The sequence below is a fragment of the Alnus glutinosa genome, chromosome 8, assembly GCF_958979055.1.
Source record: "Alnus glutinosa chromosome 8, dhAlnGlut1.1, whole genome shotgun sequence".
Taxonomy (NCBI): Eukaryota; Viridiplantae; Streptophyta; class Magnoliopsida; order Fagales; family Betulaceae; genus Alnus; species Alnus glutinosa.
The window spans coordinates 4,751,854-4,769,604 of NC_084893.1; the positions used below are offsets into that span (position 1 = coordinate 4,751,854).

The following is a 17,751-nucleotide window of genomic DNA, read 5'->3' on the forward strand; positions in this document are numbered from 1 at the left end:
CTCTGGCGCTCTCTTTGTGACTGTCTCTTCGATTTTCTCTCTCTAGATTCTCGCACTCTCTCTATAGACCGAAAAAATCTCACTATTTCGGTGGTTCTGAGTTCCAATCAGGCCGATTAATCGGGCAGAATCGGAATCGAATTGCGGTGGGGAAGGGAATTAGGGTTTCTTCTGTTTTGTTCGTGCGGAGAGAAATTATTTGGGATCGATCTAGGGTTTTGTGGGGATCGAATTGGTGAAGAAATTGAGAGAGGGTTAGGGGAATCGGTGGGCGTGTGGAGCAGAGGGTTGGGAATTGATGGTTCTCGCGGAAGGGATTGAAGATGGTGGGATCGAAGGAGGGATAGGGATTGGGGAAAATGCAAGGCTATGCATGGGATTGGGCGGGCTTCTGAGGAGAGCAAACGGAGTCGGCACATGTGGACAGTCCCCACGCGTGCGATCGTAGCCGCCTCAGCCGATGGTTCTTCCTCGTCTTCAGCTTATTCGTTCTTCAAGGTTTGGTTTTTTCCTCTGATTTTTGTTCGATTGATGTTTTGTTGGATTTGATAAGTTGTGGGTGTTTGGTTTTGGGGTTGATTTAGGATTTGTGTTAGGTGGGTTATTGTGAATTTTGGGGGTATTTTGGTTTGATTGATATATAGTGTAGGAAATGGACCTGCTTTTTTGAGAAAGGATTTTTTTTTTGGTTTGGGTGATGGGCGAACGGAGTAAAAGAGTTTTTGTGGATTATTTGAATTGCCTCGAGTGGTACAGACTTGAGGAAATGACCATTATTTGGTGATAAAATTTTGTGTTATGGTTCCCTTTTTTTTTTTTTTTGGATTATGTTGGATGTACTGTTGGATGTAATGGGAAAACGTACCGGTTTTCTGGATTTAAATGGGTTTGTAATTGGAGGAATTTGAATTTATGGAAGGACTCCACCTTTTTCGGGATTTTATGTTGGGGGGAATAAAGGTGCTTTTGTGGAATTAGGGATATTGTTGGTGCGGTATCAACATTGGAGGTTTTTTTTTTTTTTTTTTTTTTTTGGGGGGGGGGGGGGAGGGGGGGTTGTCCATTAGAGGAGGCCTTTATATTACTTTAAGTTTAGGTAAACTTCTTAGCAAGTTCCCTGCTGTCTGCTCATTCTCGTGTTTATGGATGTTTTAAGTTGTCAGTTTTATAGCTGTTTTTCATAGCCAGGGTAATATGGTTCTGGCCATTACAGATGACAATTGTTGGACTACGTTCAATGGTCTTCCAAGTTTATTGTGATATGCGAGATGTACGATAATTTCATGTAGTGATATAGAAATGATTAGTTTCAATGATTCACAAAATTAGATGTGGAAGATTGATTTTTTTTTTTTTCCCTTTTAGCTAGTTAAACACAGGAAAAACAATTTTTGAGTGGACATAATAATTCCATCTGTTCCATTCCCTATACTAGAGACTGTTGCATATATGGAGTGGTTATTTGGGTTCTAGATGATGGAAAATGCACCAAAGATGAGGTTTAGGCTGCCTTCTGCGGAATGTGAAATGATTCCTAGCTCAAGTTTATAATTTTTTGTAACTTTAGAAATTATTGCAAATGCAGACTATATTTTTGGAAAGACATTTTTAACACAGCTGGTGGGAAAATAAGACAGGCTTGTCTCTTATAAAAAAAATAAAAAATAAATAAAAAAAGAAAGAAAGAAAAAAGAGAAAAGAAAAAAGAAGAAGAAGAAGAAAATAAGACACAGTTGTTTGGTCTTGGAAAAAGAACAAAAACATTAACCTATCTAGGCATCCTGGTTGTGTGATGGAGTATGAAAGACAAGGTGCCCTAGGGGCATATTTTTGTTAGAATTTTAAATTATCAGTAGGTAGAACTTGGGTAGTAATACATTTCCTATAAGCCGATGTTTTAACTGCATATATTTACATTGTGAAAATCTACTTTTATGATCTGGAAACTTATTTAATGGCATGCAAAAATAGTACTAAGTTGTTGTGTGACTACAAAAATTTAGAAATCTTGTCCTATCTTGCTTATGTGCATCATAACTGCAAAAATTTGTCAGCATGCAAATTGGCCTGCATAAGTAGTTGTTTGGTGCATTGATAAATGTTGTATTTGTATGTCTTTGTCTGTATGTGAGCGCATGGACTTTAGTAGTAGGAGTTAGATCCCTAGCTCTTCAGCTTGGAGTTAAGGCACCTCAAGAAGTGTTATCCAAGTTCGAATCTATTTACTTACCTCTTTGGTGGTCAATAACTGGGATTTACCCTATTAATCTGACAACATACAGTGCATCTTGAATTGATTACTACTTTGAAAATCTGAAAATTGATTACTTTAGCAGGAATGAATTTGATTGCTATCATTATTATTTTCATAATGAAGTTGCATAATTTAATCTTTGACATGCTTATTTCTCTCTTCACTACCACATTCCTAAACACAGTAACAAAATATGCTTTAAAACTTTTGGTGGTTTAGACAAGAATGACCAATCATTGATAGTCCTCTTTATTGTTCAACAATCATTTCTGCTATCTGTTTATATGTTATTAATATCTGAATAAAAAGGAAGATTCCCCCTGCAGCTGTTTGTCATCTACATTTATTGTTGAAGTACGTTTTTTTCCGCTCAAAATCACTATTTTGACGATTAAATGAAGTCCTCTTTTTCTTTTTCTAAATCTTCATAGGATGGACGCAAGATCAGTGTTGGTGACTGTGCACTTTTCAAACCGCCTCAGGATTCCCCACCTTTTATTGGAATAATTCGTTGGTTGGCTGTGAGTAAAGAGGATAAGTTAAAGTTAGGTGTTAACTGGCTTTATCGTCCTGCTGAAGTAAAGCTTGGCAAAGGCATCCTGTTGGAAGCTGAGCCAAACGAAATCTTCTATTCCTTTCATAAGGATGAGATTCCTGTTGCATCGTTACTTCATCCGTGTAAAGTTGCATTCCTTCCTAAAGGTGTTGAGCTTCCATCAGGGATTTCGTCATTTGTGTGTCGGCAGGTTTATGATGTTACAAACAAGTGTTTATGGTGGCTAACTGATCAAGATTATATTAATGTGAGTTTTTATGCTCTTGTGCATCTTTCATTTTGCTCTGACATATTGAACCGTTATGGTATTAATGCCTTTTCTCTTACAGGAGCATCAGGAAGAAGTAGATCAGCTGTTATATAATACGCGAATTGAAATGCATGCAACATTGCAGCCAGGTGGCCGATCTCCAAAGCCAATGAGTGGTCCGACATCAACATCGCAGTTAAAAGTTGGTTCAGATAGTGTTCAAAATAGTGCCTCTCCCATTCCTTCTCAAGTCAAGGGGAAGAAAAGGGAGCGGGGAGATCAGGGCTCTGAGCCTGTCAAACGAGAGCGTACTACAAAATTAGATGATGGGGATTCTGTTCACAGTAGACTGGAAAGCAATTTAAAATCTGAAACTGCCAAAATTACAGAGAAAGGAGGCCTTATAGACTCTGAAGGGGTCGAGAGACTGGTGCAGCTCATGCTGCCTGACAGAAATGAGAAAAAAATAGATATGTCCGGGCGGTCAGTGCTTGTTGGTGTTATTGCATCCACAGATAAGTTTGATTGCCTTAGCCGGTTTGTGCAACTTAGGGGTTTGTCCGTATTAGATGAATGGCTCCAAGAGGTGCACAGAGGGAAGATTGGCGATGTTAGTGTCGCCAAGGATGGTGATAAACCTGTTGAGGAGTTTCTCTTGGTTTTACTCCGTGCACTTGATAAGCTCCCTGTAAATCTTAATGCCCTACAAATGTGCAATATTGGGAAGTCTGTGAATCATTTGCGTACTCATAAAAACTTGGAAATCCAGAAGAAAGCAAGAAGTTTAGTTGACACATGGAAGAAACGTGTTGAGGCAGAAATGAAAATCAATGATGCAAAGTCTGGTTCAAATCAGGCTGTTCCCTGGTCTGCAAGATCGCGTATTTCTGAAGTTTCCCATGGTGGAAACAGGCACTTGGGTGCACCTACTGACGTTGCAGTGAAGAGCTCAGTCACGCAGCTTTCTGCGTCCAAAGCTGCTTCAGTAAAGGTTGTCCAGGGGGAGAGCACTTCTCGGTCTGCATCTGCATCCCCAGGGTCTATGAAATCGGTGCCATCATCTGCACTGGCGACTGCTAATTCAAAAGATGGCCAGCCTCGACATGCTGCTGGCATAGCCTCTGATCTTCCTCTGGCTACAGTAAAGGATGAGAAAAGCAGCAGTTCTAGTCAGTCTCACAACAGTCAATCTTGTTCGAGTGACCATACTAAAACTGGGGGAGTTTCGGGGAAGGAGGATGCAAGGAGCCCTAATGCTGGTTCAATGAGTGGAAATAAGATATCTGGTGGTTCTTCACGGCATCGGAAGTCAATAAATGGCCTCCCTGGCTCCACTCTATCTGGAGTTCAAAGGGAAAGTGGTTCGAGCAGAAGTTCCTTGCACAAAAATCCAGCCTCAGAAAAACAGTCACAAGCAGGATTATCATGTGAAAAGGCACTTGATGGGCCCATTTTCGAGGGTAACAGTCATAAGTTAATTGTTAAGATTCCAAATCGAGTTCGTAGTCCTGCACAAAGTGCCAGTGGAGCATCATTTGAAGACCCTTCAATTGTGAATAGTAGAGTTTCTTCTCCTGTGCTTTCAGAGAAGCATGATCCGTTTGATCGTAGCTTGAAGGAAAAGAGTGATGCTTTTCAAGCTAATATTACTTCGGATGTGAATACTGAGTCATGGCAAAGTAATGATTTCAAAGATGTACTTACTGGATCTGATGAGGGTGATGGATCACCTGCTGCCATTACAGATGAAGAGTTGTGTCGGACTGGTGATGACGGTAAAAAAATTTCTGAAGCTAAAGCTGCTTCCTCATCATCAGGAAATGAACATAAACCAGGGAATTCACAGGAGGATTCTTTGCGCTCCATAAATGCTTTGATTGAAAGTTGCAAGTACTCAGAAGCTAATGCATCTATGCCCATTGGTGACGATGTTGGAATGAACCTCCTTGCTAGTGTGGCTGCTGGAGAGATGTCGAAGTCTGAGTTGGTTTCACCCACGGATTCTCCACAAAGAAACACACCTACAGTTGAGCACTCCTGCACGGGTAGTGATTTGAAAGTCAAATCATCCCCTGTAGATGAGATAGCTCCAAACCATTACCAGTCTAGTGATGGTGCTGATGTTGAGCATGACAAGCAGGGTATAATTTGCAGTAGTGTTGGGCCTAAAAATGGAGAAGGTAATCCTGCTTCTTTTGTGTCTGAAGAGAATTTTGTAGGGGGGCACAATGGACATTTTAATTCTTCTAGTATCGACTTGCAGCAAACTGCAGGCCCATGTGTAGAAAGCAATGGAGAGTCAACTGAAATAATAGTAGCTGCTACAGTGGCTTCCTCCACCGCAAGTGTAATGGAGAAAACCATGGATATTGAAGGTGGCAAAGCTCTTCAAGATAAAATGACAGTTGGCGAGGTGAATGCAAATGCCATTCCAGATGCTAAAGAAAACACAAGTGATTCTTTGTTGGACAACGATAAGGCCACTCTTGAAGTCCAGTTGGAAGCTGTTGAAGGCTCATCATCGTACCCATCTTTAGAATTTGATGGCAAGAACAAGAATTTTATGAATGAAGGGTTGAACAGTGGTGTGAAGACAGAGCAGAAGCCTCCTGCTTTGATGGATCATTCTGAGACTGTGAAAGGAATCAATGAAGTGCTTTATCCTTCTGGTGGTGGGAAAGACTTGGTTCCCAAAAATGTAATTGAATTGAAGGCTGAAAAGGATGAGGAAAGAGATTCAAGGAGTCATGTTAATCAGACTGAAGTACGAAGTAATGAGCCGGAAGCTAGTGCTTCTATGAGCCCTGAGAATCAAACTTTAGTTGGGTTGGGTTCAGCTGATGCTGATCGTGATGGTGAGCATCTGCAGGGGAATTTGGAAACCAAAGAAGGTAATGAGCAACGTGGTAGACCAGCTCTTCACAAGTTGTCACACGGATTTCCTCTGCAGGAAGCTGAACAGCGTGAGAAATCTAGGGTATCCAAGTTGACTGGCACAGAAGCAGATGATTCTGAGGAATGTACATCAACCACTGCAGATGCTTCTTCTATATCTGCTGCAAGGGTGTCAGATATGGATGCAAAAGTGGAATTTGATTTGAATGAAGGCTTTACTGTTGATGATGGAAAACTTGGGGATACGAATAACTTGACAGCACCAGGATGTTCAGCTGCCATTCATTTGGTTAGCCCATTACCTTTTCCTGGTTCTTCTATGTCTAGTAGTCTTCCTGCTTTGATTACAGTGGCTGCTCCTGCAAAAGGGCCATTTGTTCCACCAGATGACCTATTGAAGAGTAAAGGGGGGCTTGGTTGGAAGGGATCAGCAGCCACCAGTGCCTTTCGGCCAGCTGAACCTCGGAAGATTCCTGAGATGCCACAGGGCACTGCAAGCATTCCTCCTGATGCTACAGCTGGCAGGCAGAGTCGCCCTCCTTTGGATATTGACTTGAATGTACCTGATGAAAGAATTCTTGAGGATTTGGCTTCTCGAGGTTTTGCTCAGGAGCCTGGTAGTTTATCTGGCCCAACAAATAATCATGAAATGGCACGTGAGGAACTGATGAGTTCTGCACCTGTTCGTTGCTCTGGAGGGCTTGATCTTGATTTGAACCGTGTCGATGATGCTTCTGATATGGGCAATTACTCAACAAGCAATGGTTGTAAAATGGATGTTCCACTTGTTCCAGTCAAATCATCATCAGGTGGTCCTCTTAATGGTACAGCAAGTGTCCGCAGAGACTTTGATTTGAACAATGGCCCTGTTGTTGATGAGGTGAGTGCTGAACCTTCACCGTTTAGCCATCTTGCCAGGAGCAGTTTTCCATCCCAACCTGCTGTTTCTGGCCTTCGTATGAGCAATACAGAAATGGGAAACTTCTCAGCATGGTTTCCTTCAGGAAGCACTTATTCAGCAGTCGCTATTCCGTCAATTATGCCTGATCGAGGGGAGCAGCCTTTCCCGATTGTTGCAACTGGCGGGCCGCAAAGGTTGTTGGGTCCAACTGGTGGAAGCAACCCATTCAGTGCTGAAGTGTACAGGGGGCCAGTGTTGGCATCCTCTCCTGCAGTGCCCTTCCCCTCCAGCCCTTTTCAGTACCCGGTTTTCCCCTTTGGAACCAGCTTTCCACCGCCTTCAGCCACTTTCTCTGGTGGTTCAACAACATATGTGGATTCATCATCTGCTGCGAAGGTTTGCTTCCCTGCTGTCCATACACAGTTTTTGGGACCCGCTGGTGCAGTTTCATCCCATTACCCTAGGCCTTATGTTGTTAGTTTCCCTGATGGTAACAGTAACAGTAGTGCTGAGAGCAGTAGGAAATGGGGAAGGCAGGGTTTAGACCTCAATGCCGGGCCTGGAGGCCTAGAGTTAGAAGGGAGAGACGAGAGTTCTCCTCTTCCACCAAGGCAACTGTCTGTTGCCAGTTCACAGGCTATAGCTGATGAGCAAGCAAGGATGTACCAGGTGGCTGGTGGTGCTGTAAAGAGGAAGGAGCCAGAGGGAGGGTGGGATGCGTACAAGCAATCACCGTGGCAGTAGAAGTGAGCATTGCACAATCCTGCGACCCATGAAAGCTTGTAAGTTCTTGATTCTGTATTTGCCACTTCTGATGTGCAAAGTCTAGTCACCAGAGAGAGGGAGAGAGAGTGGATCTCTGTAATGTTTGTTGGATTGTGCAAAAGAAAGGGAAAAATGGGAAAAGGTTTTGGTAAAGCGTAATTTTTAAATGACGAGGAATTTTTTTAGTGTTTTCTCCATGTATGTAACTCTTTCCTTTCCTCGTTGGCTGCTAAATAAGAGAAGTTAAGATTTATTTAGTTCTCCCGATCTAGTATTATTGCATTGATTGTGATTCGTGAGAAATGTTTATCTTGACCTAAGAAGGAAAGAAAGAAATTTCATGAGGTGCATTGATGTCCTTATCACACACTGATGCTGAAATGGACAGTCACTTTTTTTATTTTTTTAATTCATTGGGTCTGAAAGAGCCCTTTATTCCAGCCAGTCAGTTCTGTGAAAGAGCACTTAGGGCTATAAAGGTGTGGAATTGCAATTTGAACACCGAATTGCAGGAAATCCCCATCAGGAATTGGCCTTACCAGGGCATAGACAAGTGGTTTACTAGAATAGGTTGATTAGAGGAACTCCTAGTTTCAGTTGGGCACCTGAAGCACCTCGTCTTTGTATGGTTTATTTTTCAAATAAGAATGAAAAGAATCCTGTCCATAACATGTGCATTCTTGTGCAGGCATGGGAAAATCGTTTTTTGGCGTAATTCAAAGTGATAAAACCAGTCTGCGGGCAGACTTCGTTTACTACCAGTTGACGTCTGTGGATTCGAACGTTTCTGTTCCTTGTTTGTACATATGAAAGCCATCGTTGCATCAATGGAAACCCATAAATTAAACGTGCTGAGTTTGAAAAAGTGAACAATGAATGATGACAGGGACTACCTTAAATTCTCTTGGAATAGACCAAAAGCTCCCGTTGCCTCAAAGAATGGTTCAAATAACCTCTTTGTAATTCAGAAGGAATTGATTGAAACGCCCTAATTTGGCTTAAGACAACCTTGCTTCCCTACTTAATGATCTCCACCTTTTTTAATCCACTATAAAAGCCTATTGGACCAATGGATTACACAATGGGAACTTATTTCCTTTAAACCCTCCCTCTTCTGATATATACAGAATTCAATTCCAGATTCCTTTCTACGTATCCAAAAAAGAAAAAGAATAGAAAGAAAAGTTATAACAATTTATAGGGTGCTAGTCTCAGCAAATACCAGATGAGAGGCATTCTAAGTTCTCTTATCTCAAGCCAGACATGGTTAGGGCTAGTCAGTGCTAGTCTTGCTGTTGAATTTTTCCTCTGTTTTTTCCAATCCCTAATGTTTTCCGTGTTCTCTTTTTTTATGTTACTGATTATTGTCTCAACCGTTAAATTTAGTCAATTGACATGGCCAGGGATGCTTTGACCCCTAACGAAATTAATCATTTATGCTTTGACCCCTCCCAATAAGAAATCAAGGTTCCGACCTTGGACATAGCTTCCATGTCCAACACAGTGTCCAAGGATTTAACTCTCCGAGTGCATGTATATACCTCACTAATAAGAAGAAGAAATAATGCTTCTCAATTGATAAACATCAAAGTGATCAATCAGTAAACAGTGCAATTGGTGTATTATCTTCATAAAATAACAAACAATTACAAGAGACGAAAGAAGAGCTGAATTCTAACAGTTTCATCTTGAGAATCATCATTTCTTGCTCTTACAGCTAAAATTTGAAACGTGACTGTATAGTGAGTAGAATCAATGAAGCAGGGCAGACTCTTGTTTGGGAAAAAGAAAAGAAAAGAAACATTGAAATTCAATTCTTTACAATGAACAAACAAAACAAATATTAGTGTCCAGGGGTATACCAATTTCCTGATAATTATAATAATAATAAAAAAAAAAGAAAGAAAATGAACAGAGCCACAGAGCAGGTGACTTTTTCAGAGAACTATGCTCGGATATAGTTCAGACACTGCATGGGAAATCAGACTAACAGGATCCTTGCAGCCTTGCAGCCTGACTGCAATGAAAAGCTTCTAGGTGACATGGCCAAGGTGGAAACTATGAAGTATATGCTTTCATTTGAGACACACGAAACTCCTCCCACGAAGGACATTTCTGCAGGTTTAAGTAACGGATTAGGTCCAAGAAACTGAAGAATCAAGGATACAGGAGATGAAAGAAGCAGGATAGTTAAAGATGACTTTTTGTTACAGCACAAGCAGGTTGCCAGGCACTAATAAAATATTATTAAGTCAGTGATGCTAATTATAGAAAAGGCTACAACAGTAGTAACAGGATAAAATGATGCAGAAGCAACACAACCTTACTAGGATTTAAATTTTGGAGGGTGATAAAGATATATATGAAGAATATTCAAGAGGAAAGCTGATAACAGTGCAGTTCATGTAATCCCACAAATACATTCCTTTAGCTACGGAGCACATTAGCTATCCATATAAGTCCAAACACAGTGGGATATAGCGGCAAAAAAACTGCATAATTGAAGGATAGTAAGCAACCCTTTTAACTGTAAGAAAAGAAGGTACTAACGATAGGCATCCACGATGTGGCTTTTTCTTCTTCTCTTTCTGCTTCTGTACCGGCCTAATAACCACCTTGATTGCAGCATCAAAAACTGCTTTCACATTCTGCCATAGCGATGCAAACGATAAATTACAACATAAAGACAGATACAACCTAAGGTACCTGTGAGACTAAATAGTGAAGACAAGTTCCCAAAAGCAACCAAAATACACGTAAGTGGAGAGGCAGGCAGGATTGTTTTAAAAGTGAGAGAAATGTACCACCCAAATGCATCACGGAAATTGCAAGTATCTACTCTATTTGGGGACTAGAAAGGTCAGGATACATGCTAAACAGCAGAGAGCCTCCAGATAGGGATTCCAGAACAGGAAAATCATAATAAACTAATATTGGCGTAAATTCTCTGAAAGACCCGAGAAATGCTGTAGGGAATATCACTTTCGGAAACTAGCACCATAACAAAATACAATTAGGCAATCATACAGGTGAAACTTTGGCAGCTTGCATTTTGTCTCAAGGGAAACTTTATTTTTGTAATATACTCCCTCTGTCCCGAAAAAATGGTCCCTCTTGAAAAAACACAGATTTTAAGAAACTAAATTTTAAATGCTTCCCACCCACTTTTTAGGTATTAAAATTCCACTATTACCCGTTGACAACTTAAAAAGTACATCCAATGCATTCAATGGTGGTTGTGGGCACATGTAAAAAGGATTCTTTAACTTTTTGGCAATGGAAAAATATTTTGAGACGGCCAAAAAGGAAAACATGGACTAAAAGTATGGAACAGAAGGAGTTTACAGTTAAATCATTATAGTGAATCAAAATATCAGAGACACGCAGCCCTTTTGGTGTAATTGGCATAGTGGCACACTTCCAAAAAGGCACCTGCAGCATCAGCTCATCTGATTTTTGACATAAAATATTCCCTGGTCTTGTTGTTTCAAATGATTTGCAGAAATATTTCAAGTAGCTGTGATTAACTGCTGATTTGTGGAACTTCTATTAAATCATAAATGCTGGGATGGTAATTGACCCCTTTGCATTTCTAGGATTCCACTAACAAAAAAAATGAAATATGCCAGCGATTGCAATTTTTTTTATTTTTTTTTGGGTAAATGATTGCAATAGTTAGCTTTCTAAGTTTTGCCACTTTTCTGTGTTGCTAAGACTTGATAAATACCTGCTGGCAAATTATTTATTCAAATCAATTTGACATTATACTTTAGTTAACACGGTTTATTTTATTTGAATTTTTTTTTTTTTTTTCACATTTGCAAAATGAAAATAAACATCTGTGTTACTCACATCATAAGAAAATAACTGCTAGTTCACACATACCTGCTGAGTTTTTGAGCTGCACTCTATATAATATGCAGCACCAATCTGTTTACGGAGTTCCTCGCCCTGATTATGTGAAAACCGTTACAATAAATGGCACCAACCATAACCATCAAGATATAGAGAGCAACTAATGGAAGAAACCTGTGCAGTTGTCACAGGCACCAATCCAGGATGATCAGCCAAATAGTACTTATCCTCACGAAGATCTGTGTCCATTATAAAACATGCATTAATTACAGAAATCAGCATTACTGCAAATAACTAGTCACCATAATAATTGAAACATGAATGTCAATTAAATCCACACAACTGCTAATTTGAAAATTTGGTATTTTTAACTGTTACCAGAATAGTGATTGTAATGATATCAAAATGAGAGCTTTTTTCACAATGCGACATCTATGAGAGCTACGATCACAGATAAAGGTTCATTCAGATTAGATCAGATCGAAATAGCATATTTAAGTAGCATTAAAGGTTCTATATTTTCCTTTTACTGTAGTTAAATTTCATAAATTCTATGTTAGTCCTGCTTATTAGAGACCTATATTAGCAACCTACAAAAAAACATCATTTGAAGATAATGTTCAGAGATAAGAACCCATTACAATTGGCAATTGCAACACCAATTTTATTAAGGTTATTAAAATGTTAAACTTGCACTGTCAAAGAAAAAATAATATCATTGAACATAAAAGGTAAATAATATCTTTGAACTAAACAATTTTGACTAGACTGTTTGAATCAGTGACCAATTGTGATCCATCCAGAAGTTCACAAAATTCTAAGTTAAAGATATTGACGCTTCACAATTCTTAGTTATGCAGCAGTGTTACATATCACTCTTATTAATGTCATGCAATTAGAGTTAAAAAAACAGCTATTGGATGAAAAGCTATATCTTTTAGCTAATTAATTCATGAGTATGAGCATAATGTACACTTTTGGAGCAGTGTGCTAATTGCGAATAATAATCCAGAATGTCCCTGCCATGAGATTTACCCCATAACAGTTTTCATATGGGAGACCACCTTATTCCATGCATCAAAAATGACATTCATGAGTTAACATAACAGAGTTCCTACCAAAAGGATCTTGCCTTCCCATCTTTTTTTAAAAAATAAAAAATAAAAACTTACAATTATTACTATGTGAAAATCACAAACTTCTAAAAATCATTTGACAATATGATACACGCATGATGTCTCCATGTTTTAACAAAACAGGCTTCTTCTCTCGTATTAGGGTTTAGTTGATACAGGACACACCTACAATATCAATTTTACTACACAGAGAGCTGCTAGCTTTGCATCTAAATGGAATTTTTTTAGTGCTAAGATCAGTAGGTAGTCAATCATTCCCATTTTTGGGAGCCCAAGCTCATTATATCATTAGGAAGCAAGAAAAATAATTGCCATACAGAATGATGAATATCAAAATACAAGATTCAAAAGATTGCACATAACAGGAAACTAACTACAAACAAGATAAAAGTCCCAAATGTATGTTAAAATCAATTATTTTTAACTTACCCAATTTGGTGCCAACCAGCACCACAGGAATTCCAGGGGCATAATGCTGAAGTTCAGGGATCCACTGATCAAGATATTAAGTATTAGAAATAGCGAGCTCATGGGCAAAACAAAGCCCAACAAAAAATAGATAAATAAATAAAATATAAAGGTAACCGAAGACAACTCGCTCAAAAAATTGAATTTTTCGTGTGAACTCACCTTTTTCAGTACGTTTTCATAGCTTGCACGACTAACTAATGAGAAAGCTAAGACAAAGACATCTGCCCCCCTGTAGCTCAATGGCCTTAATCTATTGTAATCCTCTTGCCCTGTGAAATACATTAAAAACAAATGTAACAAAACAAGCTTGCCGAGTTTGGCAAACCTGTTTTATGGTAGAAGCAAAATATAATTGGGAAAATTTAGGCTCAATTTAAGCTGAAAATAAGCACCGAAGAAAGTATACCAGCCGTGTCCCAGAGGCCTAAGTTGACAGTGGTGCCTTCAACTACCACGTTTGCACTGAAGTTATCAAAAACTGTGGGTATGTAATCCTGGTAAAGAAAAAAGCAGTTTGAATTCAAAAAAAGTGAGGATTAGAGAGTCTAAGACAACAACAAGAACAGTAGAGCTACAAATTTTTCCCCATTTTTAGCGTCAAACAACAGAAGTTGAAAACCAGATGATTATCTATAAAACCCACATATCTTGTTAGGCCTAATAATGAAATAGAAGGTGAAACCACAGGAATCTTTTGGTGTGTGTGTGTGAGAGAGAGAGAGAGAGAGAGAAAGAGAGAGAGAGAGAGCAATTTTTCTATGATAAAATCATAAAAAGCAACAAAAAATCATAAAAAGTAACAAAAAAGCTGCAAAACCCAGATGCAGACACACATTGAACAGCAGAAAAGACTAGAAAGATACAAAAGAATAATTCAAAAAAGGACCCAGATGGATCTTCGAAAGAAGCAAGAACATACAGTGGGGAATTTGTTACTTGTGTAGCAAATAAGCATGCAGGTCTTCCCCACAGCCCCATCTCCCACTGTCACACACTTGATGAACCTCGAAGCACTTGAAGCCATTGAAACCAAGAAGAAGAAGAAGAAGAAGCTCTCAGAGCTCAAATATACCCTAAACAAACTAAAAGGAGTTGTTGGGTTTAACAAGTTTGTTGCTTTTGATTCAAAGTGATAGAGAGAGAGAGAGAGAGAGAGAGTGTATCAACTCACATGATTCTCACTCATTCACTTTCTCTCCAGCAATTCTTTTTACTTTTTGTTGTTTTCTTTGTTCTTTTTTATTTGCCAAATGAGTATTGATTATGATCCTTAATTTCTGTACTAATTACTAGTGGGGTTTGTACATCCGATTCATATGCTTTCCTAAATGTACATAATTACGTATTATTATCTTCAAATTTTGGATAAACGTACCATTTATAATCAAAATTTAAATCTTTGAATAATGAAAACAATTTTCGAAAAATATCTTCTTCTTTTTCTTATCTATTTTTTCCCTTGTTTTTTTGGCTGAGTTAGTTACCCCGTGCATCTGTTCATTCCAGAATGCTAGCATGTGTGTGTATTTAGTATAATCCGTGGCTAATTTTGAGATAATACAGTTTTTATTATAATTTTCTTATAAATTTGTTTAATTATTTAGTATATAATGTGATAAATATCATGTAAACTGTCCGTTAATTATATCAATTCTTTAATACGGGAAATCGGGAACAAAATGGGGAACCAAGATCAAAGTGAAGTTGAAATGATACCTACCAGTTACTACATTAAACAGCAATATGGATTGGTGGAGAACAAAGGACCCCAAGCATTATGCTGAGTTATAGATTTTGATTCATGGAAAGGGTCAGGATCAAAATGTTGACTTAAGGTAATAATCAATTTGGTTATTTTGTTACCTGTCACACACTTTATACCTAACCTAATTTTTTAGTTGTTCCTTTGGACCATTCCAATTAAACTAGTTTGTTGTCCTTTAGGAGGAATTTAGGGACATGAATATGTATGGTCATAATTTTGTAAAACGAGTTATACTACTTTTCATACTTATTTTATATTGGTTAACGTGTCGTGTTTTAAGTAACATCTCGTATTAGTTACTTAAAAAAAAAATAAAAAAAATTTGAAAGTTACTTAAAACACATCACGTCAGTCGATATAAAATAGATATGATAAACGAGTGTGAAGAGTAGTATTACTCTTGTAAAATAATTGCATGCTCGATTATTCTTATTAAAAATGCACGTGAGAATTACATACTCTGAAAATAAATATCCATTTAATTCTATTCTACAATTGTTTAACAATGTTGACATGACACTTGGGTTTTTTTTTTTTTTTTTTTTTTATAAGAATTATTTAAGACTGCCACGTCAACCTTATTTGATAGAATTATAATATTCAACATTTCTCTTTAACAAATTGAGTTGGAGAATCCAATTTGAGGAAAATTTTATATAAAAAAAATTAAATTAAAAAAAAAAAAAAGAAATGATCGAAAGAAAATAAAAAGGGAGAAAAGGCCAGCTTGGCTTTTTTACCACTAGTTTGAAAAAAACCCAAAAAGGCAACTCTAAAGCTATAAAAATATTGAGGCAACTAGAATTATTATAAAAAGACTTGAGAATGGTTGGTCGGAGGCATAAGTAAGTGTTAAGCAACGTAATAAAATAGGTGGGTTGCCCACAATGGGAGAAATATAATGAAAAAGAGGAAGAATGGTTAAGGACTGTTTGGCAAAGTTAAATAAACTCACTTATTGAACTGAATTTTGTAATCAAGAAATGGCTTTGCATTGTACGGATAGGACAATGGCCAATGAGTGTGATCAAAGAAAGAATGCTTCTGCTTTTGTATTTGTCAATTGTCACCATAATGATTTTGGCCTCAGAACATATTCTATTGGCCAGATTAATTTTACAGGTAAAATTAAAAATATTGACATTTTTTTTTGTGTTATTTTCTTTCACATTTTTTACATATACTTTTTTACAAATTTACCATTAAATCTGTTGAATTTACATGTTAACTTATAAATTCAATGATAAATTTACACGTTCTTAAACAGAAATAAACAAAAAAATATCAAAGATAATGATATCAATCATTTCTCTAAAACACTAGGATCTAAGTTTCATATGTGATTTGATATGTTGAGATTTTTTTTTTGGATTGTATTGATTTTGATTTGAGTTCTCGATGATGGTGAAAGATTAATGAGGTACATGTCATTTTCTATCTCATGAGTGGATGAAACCACATATAATTATCATAACAATTAGAATATTAGTAGCAAAGTATTATTTTTTTTCCAAAATTACTAATAAACAATTTAAACACAAAATACTTTCTAAAATACAAAACATTTTTCAAATATAAACCCACCAAAAAAAATTATGTACATTTATATTGCATCAAAAACACTTGTCACCTTTATGGCATAAATACACTCAAAAGTTTATCGAGACAAATGTGTTATTTGTCAAAGTATTGAATTAAATGATTAAATTTATATTTTTTTTTCTTAACTTAAGCTTTTGAGTTGAGTGGTGATTTAACATGGTATTAGAGTAAATGTCTTGAGTTCGAACCCAGTCTCTTAAATTTACCTTTCATTTTAATTAAATAGTCTATGTATTGATCCTCAAATATTAAAAAGGAGCTTAAGCCTCAGACATGAAGGAGAATGTTAAAATATTGATTAAATTTATCTCTTTATATTATTAACTTTAAGCTTTTGAATTGAGTAATGATTTAACATTTTTACCAAATTTTAAGTTAAAGAGTATAAGAGATCTCTTACAGTTTAGCGGTTTAAAGGGTATTTTCAAAAAAAAAAATTAATTGATTAAGGAAAAATGTTACATGAGATGATCATTTTCATTTTTAATCCAAAAAGAAGAAGAAGTGAACGATGTTATAAACAAAAAAGGAGTTTAAAGGATATTTTTATTTTAGGCCCAAAAAAAGTACTTGGATCAAATTCAAGGACATAGGCATGTTCAAAATATTTTCAAAAGAAAATTTGGCTGTAAAAAAATGATTAGAAAATATATTAGGACATGTTTTGGTGATTTTTGTTTTTCAAATAATGTTTTTTAGAATTTAAATTCTACTCAGATTTTATCTAATTTTGTCTCCGGCTTTATAAACCATCTAAACATAATTTTAAAAAATAAATTATCTTAATATTCACAATTTTAAATATTTTTTAAAGAAACTGCACATCCAAACGAACCCTACATTTTTTTGAAAGTAACTAATTGTAGAGCAGAAAAATTGACTTCTTTCTTACGGCGACTATAGTTGTCATATAAGACCTAAATATAAAAGAACGACGAACGCAAAATAACAAGGCGATTTTGAAGTTTTAAAGGCGAATTTGGTCACCACAAAAACACCTAAACATGGGCGCCGGGGGAGGACTCACATGTGCCAGAATAAAAGGACAAAACATAAATGGGGATTGTTTTCGGGTTGATAAATGTCACCCTCCATGTATGTTTATTCGTGCCAATGCGGTCTATCTTGTCATAGATGTTCATCTTATCTTATGCACAAAATATCAGGACTAGTGATTAAATTTGATGTTGATTACAAATCATTGCCCTCTAATATTCAACATCTAGGACATATATGTTTTTTGGAAACGGATGATCTCCATTTCATTTAAGAAACGGTCATTTTGGAGGGGTAAAATTGTT

General features: G+C 37.1%; 2 protein-coding genes across 3 annotated transcripts; one reads left to right on the plus strand and one right to left on the minus strand.

Annotated features, from left to right (window-relative positions):
- The first annotated feature begins 10 nt into the window (after positions 1 to 10).
- On the plus strand, positions 11 to 8,476 carry LOC133874866 (uncharacterized). 2 transcript variants are annotated; one of them, XM_062312753.1, is made up of 4 exons: positions 11 to 498; positions 2,686 to 3,057; positions 3,140 to 7,638; positions 8,310 to 8,476. In XM_062312753.1, exons 1-3 carry the CDS (start codon positions 370 to 372, stop codon positions 7,598 to 7,600), a joined length of 4,962 nt encoding a protein of 1,653 aa, XP_062168737.1. In that variant the 5' UTR covers positions 11 to 369; the 3' UTR covers positions 7,601 to 7,638; positions 8,310 to 8,476. The 2 variants fall into 2 exon arrangements, with proteins under 2 accessions (XP_062168737.1, XP_062168736.1); XM_062312752.1 differs by lacking the exon at positions 8,310 to 8,476 and having other exon boundaries at positions 3,140 to 7,878.
- A 736-nt stretch (positions 8,477 to 9,212) lies between these two features.
- On the minus strand, positions 9,213 to 14,299 carry LOC133874867 (rac-like GTP-binding protein 3). Its single transcript, XM_062312754.1, has 8 exons — positions 14,003 to 14,299; positions 13,490 to 13,577; positions 13,243 to 13,352; positions 13,042 to 13,105; positions 11,651 to 11,715; positions 11,507 to 11,572; positions 10,172 to 10,269; positions 9,213 to 9,736 (listed from the first exon to the last, which is right to left on the minus strand). Exons 1-8 carry the CDS (start codon positions 14,105 to 14,107, stop codon positions 9,697 to 9,699), a joined length of 636 nt encoding a protein of 211 aa, XP_062168738.1. The 5' UTR covers positions 14,108 to 14,299; the 3' UTR covers positions 9,213 to 9,696.
- Positions 14,300 to 17,751: the final 3,452 nt, after the last annotated feature.

Coding starts and splice junctions, on each gene's coding strand:
- LOC133874866 (XM_062312753.1), top strand. CDS start 370: ATGCATGGGATTGGGCGGGCTTCTGAGGAGAGCAAACGGAGTCGGCAC. Junction 499..2,685: donor CAGCTTATTCGTTCTTCAAG/GTTTGGTTTTTT, acceptor AAATCTTCATAG/GATGGACGCAAGATCAGTGT. Junction 3,058..3,139: donor CTGATCAAGATTATATTAAT/GTGAGTTTTTAT, acceptor TTTCTCTTACAG/GAGCATCAGGAAGAAGTAGA.
- LOC133874867 (XM_062312754.1), bottom strand. CDS start 14,107: ATGGCTTCAAGTGCTTCGAGGTTCATCAAGTGTGTGACAGTGGGAGAT. Junction 13,578..14,002: donor CAAGTAACAAATTCCCCACT/GTATGTTCTTGC, acceptor TTTCTTTACCAG/GATTACATACCCACAGTTTT. Junction 10,270..11,506: donor GCAGCTCAAAAACTCAGCAG/GTATGTGTGAAC, acceptor TCGCTATGGCAG/AATGTGAAAGCAGTTTTTGA.